Source organism: Morone saxatilis, unplaced genomic scaffold (genome assembly GCF_004916995.1).
Source record: "Morone saxatilis isolate NCDOM2014 unplaced genomic scaffold, NCSU_SB_2.0 Contig9, whole genome shotgun sequence".
NCBI classification, from domain to species: domain Eukaryota; kingdom Metazoa; phylum Chordata; class Actinopteri; family Moronidae; genus Morone; species Morone saxatilis.
Window position 1 is genome coordinate 8,179,946 of NW_023340268.1, and position 20,000 is coordinate 8,199,945.

The 20,000-nt window shown below is 40.7% G+C and overlaps 1 protein-coding gene across 1 annotated transcript; it reads left to right on the top strand.

Annotated features, from left to right (window-relative positions):
• Positions 1 to 24: 24 nt before the first annotated feature.
• On the top strand, positions 25 to 13,914 carry trim46b (tripartite motif containing 46b). The gene is made up of 12 exons (XM_035680891.1): positions 25 to 380; positions 3,293 to 3,554; positions 3,788 to 3,977; positions 4,460 to 4,658; positions 5,489 to 5,635; positions 6,386 to 6,481; positions 7,376 to 7,629; positions 8,275 to 8,396; positions 8,655 to 8,993; positions 10,613 to 10,842; positions 11,597 to 11,664; positions 12,551 to 13,914. The coding sequence occupies exons 1-12, from the start codon at positions 288 to 290 to the stop codon at positions 12,990 to 12,992; spliced, it is 2,442 nt and encodes an 813-aa protein (XP_035536784.1). The 5' UTR covers positions 25 to 287; the 3' UTR covers positions 12,993 to 13,914.
• The last annotated feature ends 6,086 nt before the right edge of the window (positions 13,915 to 20,000 follow it).

Consider the following 20,000-nt stretch of genomic DNA (forward strand, 5'->3'; position numbering starts at 1 on the left):
GGGATGTCTGGGTGAGGAATAAAAGCCACAGGCATCTGTTAGTGTGGATATACATTGACGTTAACAACAAAATTAGAAATCGGTATCTTCATTTTTCTTATACTCAGAAGGTGATGATTATCAGCCTACTTGTTTTTCGTGCGTAAAAATGTCAGATCGGGTGTCTTTCGAAAAATCATAGAAAACGCGGAATTTGAGATTTTTATTATGTTGAAGGTTGCACATTTTTGAGTTCTTAATATGTATCGTATGGCGTATGGCCAAGATACATCGAGATTCATATCCAGATGATGAAAACAGGGGGTAGCTATTTTCTTAAAATGGCAGAGATGGATTTAAAAACAGCCACATCAACGATGGAAGCATTGGTTCGTATCAGTGTGAGTAGTCTGTTTGTTTTATCGCTGCATGAATATATAATCAACTTAGCATATTATTATTATAGTATTAACTATAAGGTATACAATTATTATACATTTTTATGGTGACTACAGACTGTAGTCTATTTTTAAAGAGGAGTACCGAAATAACAGCTTGGATGGCAGGTCTCCATGTTCCACCTGCCCGTCCATTTCTGTAAAACTGGCCTTCATAGGCTGTATTTTCTTCCTGCACTCAGATGAAAGGTTGTTGAAATAAAATGAAATGAATGGTTTATAGCCGATGCCATCTTGGCTGTTCTTAATCTTTTCTGTGGAAAATCAATAGCCCAAGGTTCGTTATGTTTCCTCGGTGCTAATGGAGGTCCTAAAATGCCTCGGTACACCAGGGTCGAGCTTAATTCCTCCTCAGAATTAGAAAGAAAATAGTCTCCTTCTGTTTTTATGTATTAGGGTGTTTCAAGCATTATCCAATGACGGTGTGGGTGCAGACAGAAATGACACGTTTCTTTTTTTGGGCACACGGGATGGTCGTTTCCATGGAGACGCGATGCAGGACCTTTGGCTGATGCTGCTGCTGAGGCAAGGGAGGAAATAAAGTGTGTGTGTGGGTGCTGCTTGTAGCATCTGCCGTTATAGGGTTAAAACATACAAGTAATTTGCAGGGATGGTTACATTAGACCATAGTGGACAGACAGACAGGGGGTCTGAGGGTCGCAAGTCACAAAACACATTTAAGATGCTGTCGAAGGAGCCACCACAGTAATTTCCCACAGACCCCATCTTACCGGCGCGGGGGGCTCATTGCTCGCGATGCAATGCCTCAAACCCCTCCCCTCTTTTGCGCTGCCTTGATGCTGGAAATATACACGTAGTCTACTGCCATGGCGCCCAGATTCCAGGTGAAGGTAAGGATGCGCTGTCGCATCGCCTGTTTTACGCCTTCACCACGCCGGGCTCAGCTTTAACTGTGGTGCGCACTGATTATTTGCAATGGATACAACAGGCGCACAATCCATCTCGCTGTATGTAGCCGGCTGGAAGCACAAAAGCCTCATATTGCGATAGGCTAAATTGCTAGAAGGAGGAGAGAAAGGCAGGCCGGAGTTGACATTGGAGAATGACACAGAGAGACAGAGGTGTACTGGGAAAGAAAGTAGGTTATTTAGAAATCCAATTATTCCAATGTAACGCCTCAATGAGGGGTCCATTTTTTCGCAGCAGCCTAGTTCAGTCTCATCTGGGAAAGTGTCTGCAGCTTTATTGTTTTATCTGATATGTAAACAAATATGTTGCTTTTATCAATCAACTTGTGTGTGTGAGAGTATTGACATCCAGTTTAATATTGTGTGTGTTCTTAGCCTTATTAAAATCAAGTGGACATGCAGGAATTTACTGTATAAGATCACCTGTGTATTATCCCCACTGATTCTGCATCCCTGTGGCCTTTAACAGTGGTGTTTGGTGTGCTGTGATAAGCTGTCTGGATGCTGCATCATATCACATCATATCACAGTGACAAAATCCCCAAACCTCCTATGCAGCAGTCAGTCAGTTAGTCTTGTCCTGGTTTTGAAGTCAACTCATGGTGTCCGTGATGTCGGTGCACTGCCTCTGGCCCTGCAACAGTTTGGGCTGTAGGTCGAGGTTGTCTGTCAAGGGCATCCGTGAAGTAAACGAAAGCAGGCAATGCTGACTAGCAAAATGACTGCAAATGCAATATACTCCGCCTGTGCCGCCAGACTGACAAATACTGACTCAACACAATAACTGAGTGATTATCACACATCCCAGTGTAGGGAAATGGATAAAGGAACAGGTCCCTTTAAACCATAATTTATGAGGCTGTAGCTGTGAGGTCACAGGTTTCTACAACTGCAAGTGTGTCCTTTTCTCTGAAATCCATGTCTCTGAACAGAACCATGACAACTCCAGGGGTGCAGCTTTTTACCCTCAGCTCGGATGTATCCACGCTGAAGACTTACACTCGGTGTTATATGTGTAATTCACTGGGTGTTTCTATGAAAACCTGCTCCCCATTGCACCATGGCTCACTCTGTACTCCCTCCTCAGTATCTATGTCAAGATGCAGAAAAATACTGGACCATCCCTCTGTCCCTGGCTAAGCATGTGCTCATATGCAGAGCTGCAATATAAGGGATTCACTCTGTGCAGTGGTTGAATAATTGATGCCTGGTCTTTATCCATATTTAACAAGAATGATGTCCTCTGTCGCCTGTCAGGGACTTCTCTTCACATTGCCCAGCCTGTCTCTAAATTCAATGTCTTTATGATGCGGCATCTTCTCGGTGGTACACCTGCTAGTAGGGCTGGGTATAAAACCACTATACTTTTTATGTACAGACTGAAATGTGTCCATAGCACAGTGTCCAAAACTGACAAGTACAGAAACATAGCTTAAACAGATTTAAATCAAAATGTTGCAAATATTAGACTAAATTAAGTTCTTGTATGGTTGCTTGTGTTAAAACAAAATTTAACAGTTTAAAACTGTGGATACATTTGTTTTGTTTATATTTCTCATAGTAAGGACTTTTCTTTAATCCCTTTAAAGATCCAGTGTGTAACATTTAAGAGGATGTGATGGCAGAAATGGAATATAATATTCATAGATAGCTTTTCATGAGTCTATTATCACCTGTGGAGTACACACTTCACAGCCTGTTCTCATTCCCAGGTAGTCAAATACAGATGCGAGCGGTCTTCAGTTGCAATCAGAGACTTCTCCACTAGATGGCACTAAATCCCACACACTGGTCCTTTAAAGCTTAACTATGTTCCTCTCGGCGAGTTATAATATTAATACAAACTAATCCAGGCTAGGAAATACTGAATACTACCTATTTTTCTGCATGAAAGGTGCAATAATGTCACTTTTTTGCCTTTGACAGTCTAACATGAAGAGCCTGGAGAGTGAGCTGCATTGTCCTGTGTGTAAGGACATTGTCAAACAGCCCGTGGTCCTGCCATGCCAGCACAGTGTCTGCCTCATGTGTGCCTCGGAGGTCTTAGTCGCAAACGGCTACCCGCTTCCAGATCTTCCACCCGAGCCAAACTCCCCAGCCTCCACACCCAACACCCGCTCACCCCGCCAGGCCCGCAGGCCTACACCTAAAGCTGAGCAGCGACCTATTGACCGTGTGCTGCGGGCAGGTTTGGAATAGTTTCTTCATATCAATTGAATCTGTTTAGGGGGGAGAGAAGGGGACAATCTATGTTTTGTGTTATTAAAAGATTCTTCTTTAAGATTATATGGAGTTTTTTTTGTACATGCTGTGAAAAGGAAACAGAAGCCATGTGATTACATCTGATTTATGTTGGGAAGGCAGATCCTCTCCCATACACGTCTCCCCCTGCTAATAACTGGCCTTTCTTCTTGGTTTGAGGTCCCCACCCGCCTTCGCCATCTATGCCCCGGTCTCCGGGATATGGGACGTATCCAGGGCGACGCCGTAAGGAGGGCCCACCCCTGGTGATGATGTTCCCCTGTGTCCCCTGCGGCCGAGATGTGGAGCTGGGAGAGAAGGGCCTTACTGACTGTCTGCGCAACCTCACCCTGGAGCGTATAGTGGAGAGGTAGGTACCACACACACATGCACACGCACTTATGCGCACACTCTTCAGCCAAAACAATTAAAAAATGCAAAGATATGCACCAAAATCCCACATAAAGATATTGTCCTTCTGTGATTCTGAGATTTGGGGCCAAATGTAGATGACTTGGGCCTGACAAACAGAAGGTGTGGGAACATGTCCAATGCTGATTGTAATCATTCAGCAGCAGCTGAGCTGTTGAAGAATCCTGCAGAGCATGCACTGCAACATACTGTATCTACTACTGTGGCTGACTGTGTGCTTCCATTATCTAGTAGCTTTGTGTTCACTTTATCTATCTCCTATTTGTCTCACTCGCTCACAAAGTCTTCACAACCCTTAATTTGGCTTTGATTAGAATTTTTGCTCATGTCACTAATTGCTTTATGCTTTTGACTACAACTGTGATAAAAGTTAAGAGTGTTCTCTCTGTTCTTCCTACTCTCCCTCCACACCACCACCAGGTACAGACACACAGTGAGTCTGGGCAGTGTGGCTGTGATGTGCCAGTTCTGTAAGCCTCCTCAAGCTCTTGAGGCCACTAAGGGCTGCGCTGACTGCAGAGCCAATTTCTGTAATGAGTGTTTCAAGCTCTATCACCCGTGGGGGACGCCACGGGCACAACATGAACATATCCAGCCAACACTGAACTTCAGACCAAAGGTAAGCATTGCAACACTGACGTATTTACAGAGATTATTTTAAAAGTCATGACATGTTAAAACTTTGTAATATCACTATAAAGAATGTATGAGAATGTATAAGTCGTAACTAATGGCTCATATAAATGCTAGGTTGCTAGGCTGTGAAAAAAATCTTTTTGATTGGTGTTGTGATCCTTTCTATGTATGATTTCTCACTTTTTAACCAAAAATAAAGCCTTCAGTTTTAAACGGTCTTTAAAAAGTTTTTATAATAAAAAATTAAATAAAGAGCTTGCTAAAAATATCAAGAAAGTGTCATCCTGAAAGAGAATTATTATTCACAACCTGGCAACCCACAAGCAGCTAATTGGATTTAAAGCTTTAAAGTTAATTTAAAATAATAAAACCCATTAGCTACAATGTATAAAGCCCTTATAAAGGGTGCATAATTAGAAAGCAGTACATGTAAAATTGTCACACTGTGCATTTGCATTCACATTGCAAGCAAATTGCACTTTTTTGTGACACAGATCTTATTTTTTTGGAAACACAAAAGTGCGATATTTTCAGATCAGATTTAGGCCATGTTCGATCTATTTTCTGACCATGCAACCGCAGTGATGAAACAACAAACAGGAACAAAAATGTGTGTATACATTTATTTAAGATTTAAATAAAAACACCTTTACATTAACTTTTTGGTGATACTGACTGCTGTTGTAAAGATAATATCCTTTCTTTGCCTAAACAGAAGACTGGCCCTGTATATAAACACATCCTCATAATGATCTGCCCTTCCTCCCTTGCCCCAGATAAAAATGTTTGGCTCATTTTGCTCTTCGTCCTCAGGTTCTGACCTGTCCGGAGCATGACCAGGAGAAACTGCAGTTCTACTGTAGGTCCTGCCAGCGTCTCCTCTGCCCTCTTTGCAAACTGCGCCGCATCCACACCGGACACAAAATCCTGCCAGTGGCCCACGCATACCAAGCCCTGAAGGTATGAATCTGAATCTGACATTGTCTGCTCTGGGTTTCTCTAAATTTCCTGCAAAATAAAAGGTTTAATACATACAGGATAGCGTTTCTGTCAAACACAATTTAACATTTAAAATGTAAAGATAAAAAAACATCAGTGCAAAGAAAGTTGTGATGGGTTTATGATGAGTTGGAATAATTGTATTTTTTGACTCAGATTAAGTATAACTACTACACTTCAGTAAGATAAACACACGGGGAACTATTAGAGACTAATTTTCTAGCATACAGGACAAACTATATGGCACTGCATCATGTTTCCTCCATTTTAAGGACACCCAGAGGGTACTTTATCATGTTTAATTTATCATAGGGGCTTCAAACTGTGAGTTTTTGCAGCTGTCATTAGTGCGTATAAGCTTAAAATCAGTGTTCATATAAATAATGTGAAGGATTTTATTCTTACTGTTTACAAACATTTTAAGGAAAAATTCTTTGTTTTATGCTCGTCATTCATACATTACTATGTTCACTACTTATTCAAACTAATACTTTTATGTTAAGAGACGGTACCTCAATTTTGAAATTAGATTATGTTTTCTCAACAGCATGCATACTTGGTACTTTTTGAGTAATTTAATTTGATATTTTATACAATGGAATGATGCAGTGACATTTCAATATCTAAAAGACAAGCAATGTAAGGCTGTGCGTAACAATTAAGCTGGTGTGTGTTTGTTGTTTGTATTTGTTTTTGCTGTTTATTTTACAGGAGAAGATTACAAAGGAGATGAACTACATTCTGTCCAACCAGGACACAGTTCTGGGACAGATTACCCAGCTGGAGAGTTCCATCACTCAGACTGAGGTGATTAATACTTTGGGCTGACAAAATGTTGCTGATCATGGAATTAACACCAGTCAGCAGCTAAATACAAAAAAAGCAGTTGATTTTTACCAGCTTCATTGACAGACAGCCAACTTGTGTTTGCTCACACTCACTTTGACTCAAGATTGACCTTTTAAAATGTCCCCATATTTACCATTTCTAAGAAGGATATGGACAATTAATACATTAACACACAATAGTGTAGTTGTAGCAGATATAAGGACATTTATCGTTGTATTTTTCAATAATGATTTATGAAGAATGAGGCTTTAAAACATTCATAACTGGTGTATAAACAGTTAATTAAGCATTGATAACAGAGTATAACATTGCAGTATGTTTAATCATCCTTAGAGTGTGTTGGAAGATTATATGTTTTTACACATTAACAAATAATTTGAAGGCCAGTTGAAAGCTGTTTTATAAATGTTTTAAAAAGACAATTACTAGATTCCTCTTGGAGCTTTCAGCTGCATCTCATGGCCTTCATCAGCTGATTGGATTTGGTCAGTTGTCAAGAAGATGTTTTTATGCATAAATAAATGTTGTATAAATACATATAATTAATACATATTAAATGAATATTTAATTATTTATTAATTAAATATTCTATTTCTAGTATTTATTTAATACTGTACCTAATATAATTACAAATGTGTTATATTGTAATTACTTATCTCCTTCACAGGAGGAGTTATAGACAATTTTTAAAATGTTAGATTTTTATACTTTATGTCCTTTAAGCACTTGTTGTTGTGGTAAAACTATTATAAATATATAATATAAAAGGCCCAGTGAATAAAGCTGACAAAAAAGGTACCTAGCATCAGCTCGGTGTTTCCACATGCTAAAACCTGTGTTATTCATCACCAGGTAAACAGCGTGGCAGCCAGAGAGCAGCTGGCTCAGAGCATCAGGGATCTGACGGCTGCTCTGGCCGAACGCCATGCTTCGCTCACCCAGGCTCTGGAGTCGACGCGGCAGAAACGAGGCGAGGCGTTGGCTTCTCAAGTGGCGGAGAGACGGAGCTTGATGGAACACGCAGGGCTCATGGCGTTCACCCAGGAGCTGTTGAAAGAAACAGACCAGCCTTGTTTTGTGCAGGCTGCTCGCCAGACTCATAACAGGTTTTCCATTTGTTCCATCTTTGGCATCTTTGGCACCACTCTCTGTCTTGATTGAATAGACTAGTTCTATCTTTCTTTGTTAGTAACTTTTCATTGCATTAGAACAAGTTTTACTCACACCTAAAGTTCATGCAGAAAACAAACAAGCTTATAGTAGAAAATAATTTAGTTAGTCGTTGTTCCACATTCGTGCCATCAGGCATTCAGTTTGAGTTAATCCCACATACAGCGCATTGTCCTGCTCTCATAAATACTCACTGGTGTACCAAATGAGTATTAATTGGAAGCTAGTCTCCAAGAAATTCATAACTGACTTCTCTTTGAGTAACATTTGCTAAAATCTACAATGCCCAGCTGTTGGAGGAAATTACTTAATACTTAGCAATGTTTTGGAACTACTCTTAAGTAAAATTGAATGGGATTGGGACTGAGTGATTCGGACACGGTAGGGAGAGTATTGCTCCTTTCGTGGGAAGAAAAACATAGAATAACACCAGCCTTATCTTTTAAAAATGATCATACACGCCTCCCTCTTCATCAAACTGTCTCAACTCCCCCCGCTCCAACCAATCTTAAAGAAATCATTGTGTAAACACTGCTCCTTTCTTTCTCTAACACTGATTTCCCTGTTTTTCACTGCACCAGGTTGAGCAAAGGAATTGACAATCTGCAGCATTTCACTCTGGCTGCGGATCCATCCTTCAGACACTTCCAGCTCGATGTCTCCAAAGAACTCAAACTCCTGACTGAGTTGAACTTCATCCAGGGTGAGAAAGGGAGTGAATGAGAGGAAGGGTAGGGATGGAGATAGAGGAAGTGAACATGATAAAGAAGGAAAGGGGTGAAGAGGAGAAGGAGAGGAAATCTTATTGATGGCTTTATTTAATCTAACCTATACTTTCTAATGAAGCCATGAAATGTAGTAAGCAAACGTTATAGTTATAGAAGTAAATACAGTAGTACAACTATCACATGTTAAATTTGTTATTGACGTAAACTCCCCATTAAAACCATTTTTATCACAGCTCCTTTGGCTCCAGTGATTGATACCCAGCGTACTCTGGCCTACGACCAGCTCTTCCTGTGCTGGCGACTGCCCCAGGACTCTGCATCCGCCTGGCACTTCTCCGTCGAGTATCGCCGTCGGGGTGTGGTACCAGGGGGAGCGTCTAGAGGTGGGATCAGAGGTGGATTGGCCGCTGCCCGCTGGGGTTGGCAGCGACTGGATGAAGTGAGTGGGAGCAGCGCTGTGATCGACAGGTTGGAGATGGACAGTGTGTACGTGCTGCGGGTGAGAGGCTGCAACAAGGCGGGCTACGGGGAGTACAGTGAGGAGGTGTACCTCCACACCCCGCCTGCACCAGGTTAGTTTGGTCCACACACAACTTTTAAAGTAAACATCAGAGTTAATTCGAATTTTAGACACTTAATGGTTTACAGAAACACAACAGACACACCTTGATTCATAATTATGAAATAAACATTCAGGTACCTCTCCTGGCCACACAATATGGCCAAATGCATTTACAACGGACTGTTGATGACTGTAAAAAGGTTGCTCTGATGAACTCTGGTATCAAATCCTCAGGGTGGGGCATAGTGTGGTTACAACAGTCCAAGTTACTCGCCTGTTTGGGCTTCTTTTTAGCAATGCAGGCGTATTCTCATATCTATGCATTAACTTTGTGATTACAATGTTGTTTTTGCTATAAGGAAAGATGACAAAGTTACACAGTAAACTGGGATTATCCTTTAACTTGTTCGGTGCTAACAGAATGTCAGAAGGATCATCCCCCACCTGCATAAAGTGTCTCATTTCTTTTTGTTTCCTCCACCCAACTATGCGAGAGTCTTTCTACTGTTTTTGGTTAATGACTTATAGACTCTAGTGTAAGTGTAAAGTGTATGACAGCTACAAAAAAATCTCATTATATCCACACAGCAAGCTGCAGTTGCTGTCATCCAGGAGCCATTCATCTCTTCACACCTACTATTATTTATCAGACACAATAAAAGCATTAGGATGGTTACCATGGTGAGCAGTTAATAATTCATTCTTTGTCCTTTCTGCCCATTCCCATCTTTCTTTTTCCAAAAATCTCCACCTCTTTCTCCACTTTCAACACATCCCCACTTTTTTATTTATTTATTTATTTATCCTTCTCTCGTGTATTATTTCCATTTCACAGCTTTGTACTTGTCATCTTCTTCTGCGCTACTTCCACGCTGCCAACCTACATGCCTCCTACGGAACGTAAGAAGTGCACTCATATGTCTTGACCACCCCTCTACACCCCATACAACATAATCTTTCTCTTTGTGGCCATCCCATTCATCCTCTGTTCTTCCACTCCCCCCCCCCATCTAGACACCCACTCACCCCTCTGCCCCCTGTTCTATAACGAGATCTGTCCGAGCACTGATGAGGTTTGCAGTTTGTTAAGACGCGATGCTTAACAACATGGATCGGATTGAGATCCAGGGCTTTTTAATGGTCGAGTTGAGTGACTGGTGAATTCCTTGTGTCCCTGTAGGCTATTTTTCCTCCCTGCTATTGTGAATGTTCCCTCTGTAAATTGTACCTCCTTTGGAAAAAATCTGCACTACCCACAGTCAGAGCTTCTTTGTGACCTTCTGTATTTTACTCCCTGAGTCATCAATTTATAGATCAGTGTCCTTTTCTCTCAGTGCTGGTGGGAGGAGGTGCATGCCTGTTCTCTGTTCCTCTCCCCCCCAGTCTCTCCTCTCAAATGCTTTGTATTTTCCTCATTTCTCTTCTCCTTTCTGCTTTCTGACTGTAAATCTGTAAAACTTTTCTGCTGTTGCATCCCAAACTTCTTCTGTCGCTTCTAAAACCCCTATATGTCATTTTTGAATGCACCTGTCTCCCTTTCTTCCCCTATCTACCCTCACGTCTACTTCTTCTCCCCTCCCTTCCCTTTCCCTTTTCTCTACTGTGTCGTCTCTCCCTGTGTTCCCCCAGTGCTCAACTTCTACCTGGACTCTCGCTGGGGTCTCCATGCCGACCGGCTGGTGGTCAGTAAAGAGCAGCGTGGTGCTCGCAGCGTCCCCGGTCTCTCTCTGCTGCAGGCCGCAGACCATGCCCTCACTTCGTGTCACCTGACCTCTGACCTCCTGGTAGGAGACGTGGCTATTACACAAGGACGACACTATTGGGCATGCTCAGTGGAGCCTGGATCTTACTTGGTGAAGGTAACATACTTTAAGTAGTACTTTCTACATATTTATTGTACTGAATGCTACATACTATCAGTGCATACTGAGTGCAGTAAGAATGAGCACAGTTAATGTGCTTCATTAGGACTGTGTGGGTGCGGTTTTATCAAATTTGCCAGTTGGCAACATAAACAAACATCCCAACTGCCATCACTTATTCATTAAAATGTTACTAAACCCTGATTGGTGCCTGGAGGTATAAAACATAAAAGCACAAACAGAAATCTCATCAAGAAGACAAATATGTTTGTAGAAAGAGATGACTTAAAAAATCACCTTATAGTGAACCTTTGGCCTCAGTTAATGACAGCAAACTGGGTTGTTTCTAAGAAAATGACAAGTTTCCAAAGAATTATGTCATGGTTATCAGAGTGTACTTTTTTGTTTATATTGTATACATACACATACTTTGCTAATCATACCTTAATATCCTAAAATTTGTGTTTACACAACTATAATTATTTAACTATAACTATATATATCATATCATTATGAAATTATGAAACCTTTGAACATAGTGATCACAGATCTACTTCAGGCTTATTTTCACAATTATGTTTCATTTGGTAGTATGGGTAAAGTCTCCAGAGAAATCTCGTAAAGATGCTTGTATTTCTGCTTTACTTTAAATAATCGTATATGAGAAAAGAGAGAAGCTAAATGTGAAGATTTGCTACGACATAAATGTTTACCCAATTACAAATTGATTGTTTTTTTCTGTTTTGAACAGGTGGGAGTTGGTCTTGAATCCAAACTACAGGAATGGTTTCACCTTCCACAAGACATGGCCAGTCCCCGGTGAGTAGCTGGAAAATGAAACGGAAATCAATTGAGTAATAGTAGTAAAAAATAAATTGTAGTATTTAAAAAAAGGTGGAAAGCAACTATATTTACTCAAGCACTGTACTTAAGTACAATTTCAAGATTAATACTTTTCTATTTCCATTTATCCACTACATTTATTAGACAACTTCAGTTACTAGTTAGTTAGTTTTTAGGTTAGGATTTTGCATAAAAAACATTGGATAAAGTAAAGTTAATGTCTATAAGTTGTCAGCAGTTCCACCAAAGACAGATTTACACTCTAATTGTTTTAGATTGTTGTTTAAATAACAATTTTAGGCCCAAAGATCTTGTCCAAAGTGAAAAAAAGAGAATATACAGTTGTGTCGCAAAACATATTCTTTTCTTTTTTCCTACCTCTGTAATCATCTCACAACCCTTAGATTTATCTTGTGATATTTAAAGGGGGGCCTGACCTCCAGATTTGGAACTGCTGGACCACAGTATCTGTAGTAGATAAGAATAGCTCCACCTCGAGCAACTAAATGGTGCTTAGACATTAATGCATCAGTGCTAACAATCTAATAATGTCTTATATAATTGTAACAGCCACAGGGGCAATTTTTTAGAAATACAAGTTCTTTTGCTTTTGATAGTTTAGTAAATGTTGCTAATAATACTTCTGTACCTCTATTTAATTAGGATATTAAAATCAGGACTTTCCCCTAATTGCACTCGAGTATTTTTACATTGCTATATTGGTATTTTTACTCAAGTAAAGGATCTAAACATTTAATCTGCCACTGTATGTGATAATAGATAAAAATGTGGAAAAAGCAAAGATGATTCATCCACAGTAGTTGTTTTCATCCTCATTTATCAAACTGTGTTCTCTCTGTAGCTATGACCCAGACAGCGGTCATGACAGCGGGGCAGAGGATGCCTTGGACTCTGCTCCGCCATTCTGCTTCCTCACTATGGGGATGGGTAAGATCTACTTGCCACAGCACAGCTACCACCACCACAGTCACCACGGGAACAGTAACCGAGACCCCATCAGCAATGGCCCCTCCTCACCCACAGGTCTTACCTACCCGCTGCCGCCCCGGCTCGGGGTGTGCCTTGACTTTGAGAAGGGTCGCGTCACCTTCTATGATGCCCACTCTCTGCGACCTTTGTGGGAAGGTCATGTAGATTGCTCTGGCCCCGTGTGTCCGGCTTTCTGTTTCATCGGAGGAGGGGCGCTGCAGCTGCAGGAGCTGGTAGCCAATCGCAATGCAGATCAGACTCCGGTCAGAAGGGTAACGATCCAAACCCGTGTCTCTAATTCAAATAACAACTGATGGCTGATCTGAGGTCATATAGTAATTTGGAATGTAATTGGTAATTGTGAAGTATTTACTCAGCTAGAGCGAAAAGTTAGACATCTCAGCGATTTTGTTTTGTATTTAATTTTCTTTATATAAGAAAATGTTTCTATAGCAACAAATATGCAATGTAATTAAGTTTTTTACATTTTTGTTATATGCAGTTTTGCAAGAATTATAGCTTAAGTAGTGTCTGGTACATCCAGCACTTACAAAACCGTATGTAATTATATCTTTGATGCTTGCACTTGTAGCCAGGCTATATTGCATACATTTATAAAGCTAATGTAGATACAGCACCACCGTGTTGTCCTTCCTGTAGAAGCTTTTATTCTGTCACTTCATGTCCTTGATGTTAAAATCTTAAGCTCATGTTTTAGAGAAATGAACATTATGTGATTGAAAAAAAAAGAGGCCTCAACTATTTTATTGCATCTGCAGCTAAACTCTGTTTAACAACAAAGATTTTTTTGCTGTCGGTGAACACTTTATAGTCATTCACACATTATTATCCCAACCAAAGTTATTGTTTTTCTGGGATGTAAATGTGGTAAATTAGAGGTAGAGAGGAACAATGAGGCAATACTGTAATTAGAAGCTCCAATTATACCTCTGCTGCACAGTTAATCACTAGTTTCCACAGTTCTGTTTGTGCATTGCTATTTTGTATTTCAAATACATGAGTCTGATGTCTGTGTGTGTGGGTGTGTGTGTTTACTCTCCTATGTGCATGGGTACGTGTGTGGTTTGACTGATAACGACATTGCTTCATTGGCTGACGGTAAAAAGTTGTTTTCCTCGCAAACAATAGTTACGATTTCTTTTAACCTTGCTTGATTGTAAGTTAATGAGCTTCTTATAAAACGATTTGCAGATTAAATTTATGTAAACTTCACCTGCTGGCAGAATGTTTGCAACAGAAAAAGGAATTAAGCAAATAAACACTGAATAAATGCTAATTGTTTAAATTACAAAAACACCTTCTGTTTCCTTTTATTGTTGTTTCTGTTAAAATTTTGGTTGATCCAGGTTTTGAAATGTTCGTAATTACTTCACTGTGAGGATGAATCTTTACCCTTGTTTCACCACTAGGGTGCAGCAAGACATAAGCAGAACACCAGAGACATCTCCAACACACTGCAGCTATTGAAGGATCAGAATATTTTTAATTGGAAAGATGAGTCATTGGACCAATTTTTCATACAAATAGTCCTTTGTTATAGGATATTGGCAAACGTGCTGTTAAAAATTGGCATCCTTTTCCACATCTCCTTCCAAAACTACAGTTTGCTTTTATGGATCTCATATTTTTATGGATCTTTAAAATATATATCACCTGCCTTTTTTTTTATTACCTTCCCAATTAACCGTAGAGTGTCTGTATTTGCTTACAGCACATTCCTTAAATTTACACTTTTATCTATAACCTATATGGATGGCCACACTTAACTGATAGCCATGATAATAAATTATTACTATAACAGCACACAAACCTTTACACATGTTGGCTGATCTGGACAACCATCATAAAGTGAAACTAGGCAACTCACGCCAAGTTTTGAACTCTACAGAACAGCATTTACTGCCAAATGGTCTTTTACATCTATGTATAGATTAATGTGTACAAAGGGCTGTATAGGAACCAGTAAATCAAACTTTATTGTTTATACACATGCAATAAAGAAATCACATAATGACAGAGATAAAATACTTGTCCTTTAGTCCTACATGGCCTCTGATATACTTAATATAACACAACATAGTCTTGTAAAGTGCAAAGGACGCCACCTATTGGCTAATCACAGTTGAAAATAGAAAACAGATTCAGCAGACCCCTTTTTGGAGTTTCCTGATAGGATTATGGAATTTCACACAAATCAGAAATCATGCCTGACTATGAGATTCTTGCTCAATGAAACACCTTGACTGAGTGTAATGAATGATGATGACCATCTGCTTTTGATAGAGATATTAACACCTCACATGTGAAGGTACTTTGCATTCCTTATGTAAATGTAATGTAAATCGTTGGCGTTTACCTTTTATGAGCTTCAATATGAAAATCCACATGTGTGTTTAATTGGACCCACATTCAAGGAGAAACTGTAGGGGGATTTGGGTTTTGCCTCAACCACGAAGGGAAAATAAAATTGTTGAAAAAAAAAGAGAATTGAGAGAAAAAATAATAAAGCGCACAGCCTTGACACAAGCCAAGATTCTTTTTTAACGTCCTAATACACACAGATAAAAATACTGCCTCCAAAGGGAGGTTTAGCTCTGATCCCCCATGATATAGAAGAAGTGGAATGTACAGTAAAGCATGAATACAGCACCACACAGCCCTACACCCACCCCCTTGTGCTTGCTGCACCTCTCTTCTTTAGTCCAAATCTGTAACAGATTGGGTTTAGTCTGACTGGAGGTATGCAGCCACAACACCACATGTAGGGGTCTGCATAATCCCTCCACTGAGTATTAAGCACACAGCATGGGCATTCTTTTAAAGACCTGGCAGGAATTACCAATACATAATCTCCACGATCATCATTTAGTATAGTTCAGAGGGAGAGAATGGGGGGAGGGAATCATCTGAACTCATGAAGGATCTCAGAGCTATATACAATCTGTGAGAGACAGTGTGCGGTGCCATCTGGAGAACACATAGGACAGAGTCTGTTTGGATCCACTAGCCCAACTGTCTTAAACAACATGAAGCTAAACCACATGTTCAAAAGACCCGATTTGTTTGTTGAACCTGCTTTGTGGTTTCTATAGCCTGAAGTGGAATACATTGTTTATGGGGAACCTGCTTATACTATTCTGCTGAGTCAAAACCATTAACGTGGATCTCTGTGATGGAGGCCTGCAGGAGGAATTAAGTGGGCAGGGGGTGAAATAAAAAAAGAGACATGAACGTGTTTGTGCTGCAAGCTCAATTTCTGACAGCTGCTACCTTCTCTTTATGACTGTGGAATTTTTATTTCATTGAAGAAGCAGATTAATTCTTAATCTTCATAAGCGCAAACCTCAATGACTCTAATTTCACTGATCATACACTCCCTCTCCATATGTAACAGGTTATTTGCTGAAGGGATTGAATCACATTCATATCATTCATTTATTTTACTCAGTTTGCTCTGCCTTTAAATTCAATAACATTGCCTTGATATTATTCTTCCAGACGTGGCCACTGCTGAAACATTAATGTTTGTCTTTCTCGTTCATCCATCCACCCATGAGACTGCATAGCATTAATAATATACAACTTCCTGCTCTTATCACATTGATAATCTGAATAGAGGAAGAAGGGGAAAAAATCAATCAGCTAAATGTTGGCTAAGAGGATTTGAGGGGCATAGCGGGGCCATCTTCCCTCACTATAATAAATGAGGGGTGACAGTAATGCTAGACAGAGCCCATATGGCCACATACTGTAACCTAGTGCACTGCGATAGCGAGAGAAGACACAGGGCTAATTCAGTTTAACATTTACACTCCAGTGGCATGTCCTACTCCATTGGATTTGTGTACTGCATTTTCTCTGTTTATTAATGCAATGAGTATTTTGTAATGATTGTGTAGTTTGATGCATTAATCAAACTACATACAGCGCAAAACTGGACAATTATAGTGCCATGTGATATCAAACGCTACATTATAGGAGTAGTTTTAGGACATTTTGTCTAGCTTTAGTTAGCTTTCTTAATAATAGACGAGAAGATTTACACAACTCTCGCATGGTTCTGCTGGGTACCTTAGCTTAGCATAAAGACTGTAAATGGGGGAAACTATACAGATTTCCCCGAGGAGTTGGCAGAGCTAAAAAAGCCAGAAACACATATGAATGTGGCTCTGTAACCGCTGACTGTGTAAATAAGCAGCTATACAAGTTCACAATGTCAACCTAACAGGTATATGACAGTGTTGTGTTCACCACTTGTTTCCACTGCCTCCAAGTGGCCAAAAAATAATAGTTATTGCAAGCTGAATTACAGTCTGAAACCCAAAATGTCGGGATCCTATCCTCTAAAGATGATATCATTTTGAACCCGAAGTAACAGTTCACTGGTTTGAACCATTAAAATCCTGTCTTTTGGATCGTGTGTGAAGTGGACCGAACTATATTACATAGCTTTTGGCCCTAAGGTGTAACTTTCAGGCTGGCTTAACTTCAGTTATATGTCTTTACACTCGGCCTGTAACTTAACAGCTAGGATATTATTGTTTCCATAAAACCAAGGTGTGGGATAGCATTTTAGTGAGACTAATGATATAAAATTCGTTGTAGCAAATGGTGTGAGCAGGTGTGGCACCATTGCACGTGTGGTTAGAAAACCATGATTTTAGATTGGGCTTTATGTATTATGTGACATATCCATTCAGTAAATCAGTCAGTCAGGACACAGCATATTTTGAGTGGTTTTCCACCGTGGTCAAACATGCTGAGTCGGACCTCAATAGCCCCTCCAGAGTTAAAATTCCAGGTCTCTAAAAAGTGAAAGGCTAGTCAAATCAGTGTGTCAACAGGGGATCTGTAAACCACACGTTTCCTGGACGGCTCTGTCAAGACCAGCTGTGCATACATCATAGCTTGCATGATCTGTGTGTACAGTTAAAGAAGGAAATAAAAGACAGAGGGAAAGATAAAAATAAAGACAGAAAGAGAAAGAAAAAGAGAACGACATGTAACAACAGATACCAACAGACATACACAGAATATGAGGTGAAGGAGGGGGAGTTGGTATTTGATCTGTGAGAAGAAAAAAACAGTCCGACCATGTCTCTGAAGTCTGACAACTTCATAGTCCTATCTGTTACCATGTCAATACTTTGCAACAGTCCACCCTGGCCTCCTCGTCTGTCCCTCCTCACCTTCCAGATGCTCACCCAGTGAAGGGGTGAAAGGTTGGCAGGTGCCTGGGGGAGCAGCAAGGAGCCTCAGGGTCAGATTTCTGAGAGGTCAAGCAGTCTCAGTCATTTGGTGGAACATGCGGGGTGGGTGGGGGTGTGGGGCAATACGGCTAGGGTCCAGAGCAGGAGATAGACGGGACCACAGAGCAGCAGTCTCACCTAATCAATTTCATTTACTGGCAATGACAGACAGCCACGCCTGCCTGAGGCGGCCACAATCAGCTTTCAGGGTATTACCCACTACCCACTATAAATCCATAATCCTTGAATCCTTGACCTTTTGCATTTTCAAAGTAAAGACAATGACAGTCACAGTGTCATGGGCAAATATTCACTGCATTTGTGTGATTTTAATTCCAAAACTGAACTGTAATTGTGAAACAATTAAGTGGCTGAACCTTTCAAGTGACAGTTATTTACAATTCATTTGTCGCCCTGTTTATGCAAACTGTAATTAGTCTGTGGGGTCATTCGGCAGCATATTGATGTGTGGCCAGATGACTGAACTCACGTGATTTTTCTGATCATGCAAAGGACCTAATCTGGTGGAGCATAAAAGGACATTGTCTATATAATGAGAGACCAAAGGCAATATCTTGTATGCAGGCAGTGATGCTCACATCCATCGACTGGATTTAATGAGTTTTCGTATGTAACTTCATGTTCAGTTTCTCCAGAGCCCCTTCATTACATCAGGGAAATGAGTCGATAAAGTTTGCGATGTCTGCCTTGAAATCAATGTGGAATTGGCAAGACATATGCTGTCTTCCCAGCTGGATACAGCTACCAATCACATTTAATTCACCTACACAGTAGCTACTTCTCTCAAAGACCTGTGTGCAACAGATCTATCAAAGGAAAACGATGCAGTGAGCAGTTAAACCCACTGGACAGAATTTCCCTCTTCCTCCCATTACCATCCATTATGTAAATACAAGATGTGGTCAGTTTATTCCAGTCTAGACATGTAGCCCTACATCATTCGCCCCTTGCTGAGTACACAGCACTGACCCACATTAATACATTTATAATCGATACCACCTCAGGTCCCGTGCGCGGACTCGCCTATCAGATGTTGAAGGAAATTGTGCAGTCCAATTTAAAATGGCCCGGGGGGAACTTTCATAGCCATGTGCCAATTAGTTCCACTGTCAATAATGGTAATGCTAAAGGACATTGTGTTCTAGGGTGAGAGGAGAGGATAGATAGAGGGAGGAGGGAGACATCATCAAGCTTATGCCCGTTGTTCATTGTTAATGGCTGTTACACTGACAAGAAGCATTTGATCAGACACATACCCCCATATTGAGGGGGTTGTGTTATGGGGCAGAATTACACAACCCATGAAGATAATAAGTAATGACGTCTTATAAAGGTCAACAAACAAAGCACTAGTGGGACAAACACAGGCCGTGTGATGAGATTCATTAGGACAGCATTGAGAGCGTGGAGAGGGAGAAAGAGGGAGTTAAAGAGGGGAGTGAATTCCTCCACTGTTTCACTGCGGCCGTCACAGCAGCAGCTGAAACAGGTGTGTGTCTTTACTCAGGGCACTGAGGGCAAGACAAGTGCTATTCTCACATGGTTCAGACCGGTCACACTTGACCACACTCTGACCTTACACCCACTTGAGTAGCCCGAGACTTCATTAAGAAGGCCCTAAGTGGCGCAGGGGTCTCACAACTATTATCTCTGCAATTTAATACAGACTCTCCCTGTCCATAAATGATCTTGGCTCAAGGATATTTATGAGCAGTCTGCTTATCAGTGTCAAAACATTCAGCAGGCCTGCTTTGAATTCGGGACCCCTGATGAGCTGTATCACTGGGGCTCTCCACCCTGATGCATCTACTTTGATTCGTGGTCACCTCACCTGTCCGAGTCTTCTTTAACTTGCAAAGTCATCCCGAAACTCTGCTTTACTGAATATGGTACGTCCAGGCACGGAAGGAAGTTGCAAGGGGCAGGTGCAATTTCAAGATGGAAGTATAGAGAAGTACTGTCGTTCAAGGAAACAACACAGACCTAACCCTTGATTAGGAGAATGAAGAATTTGCCAGGGGATCACTAGTG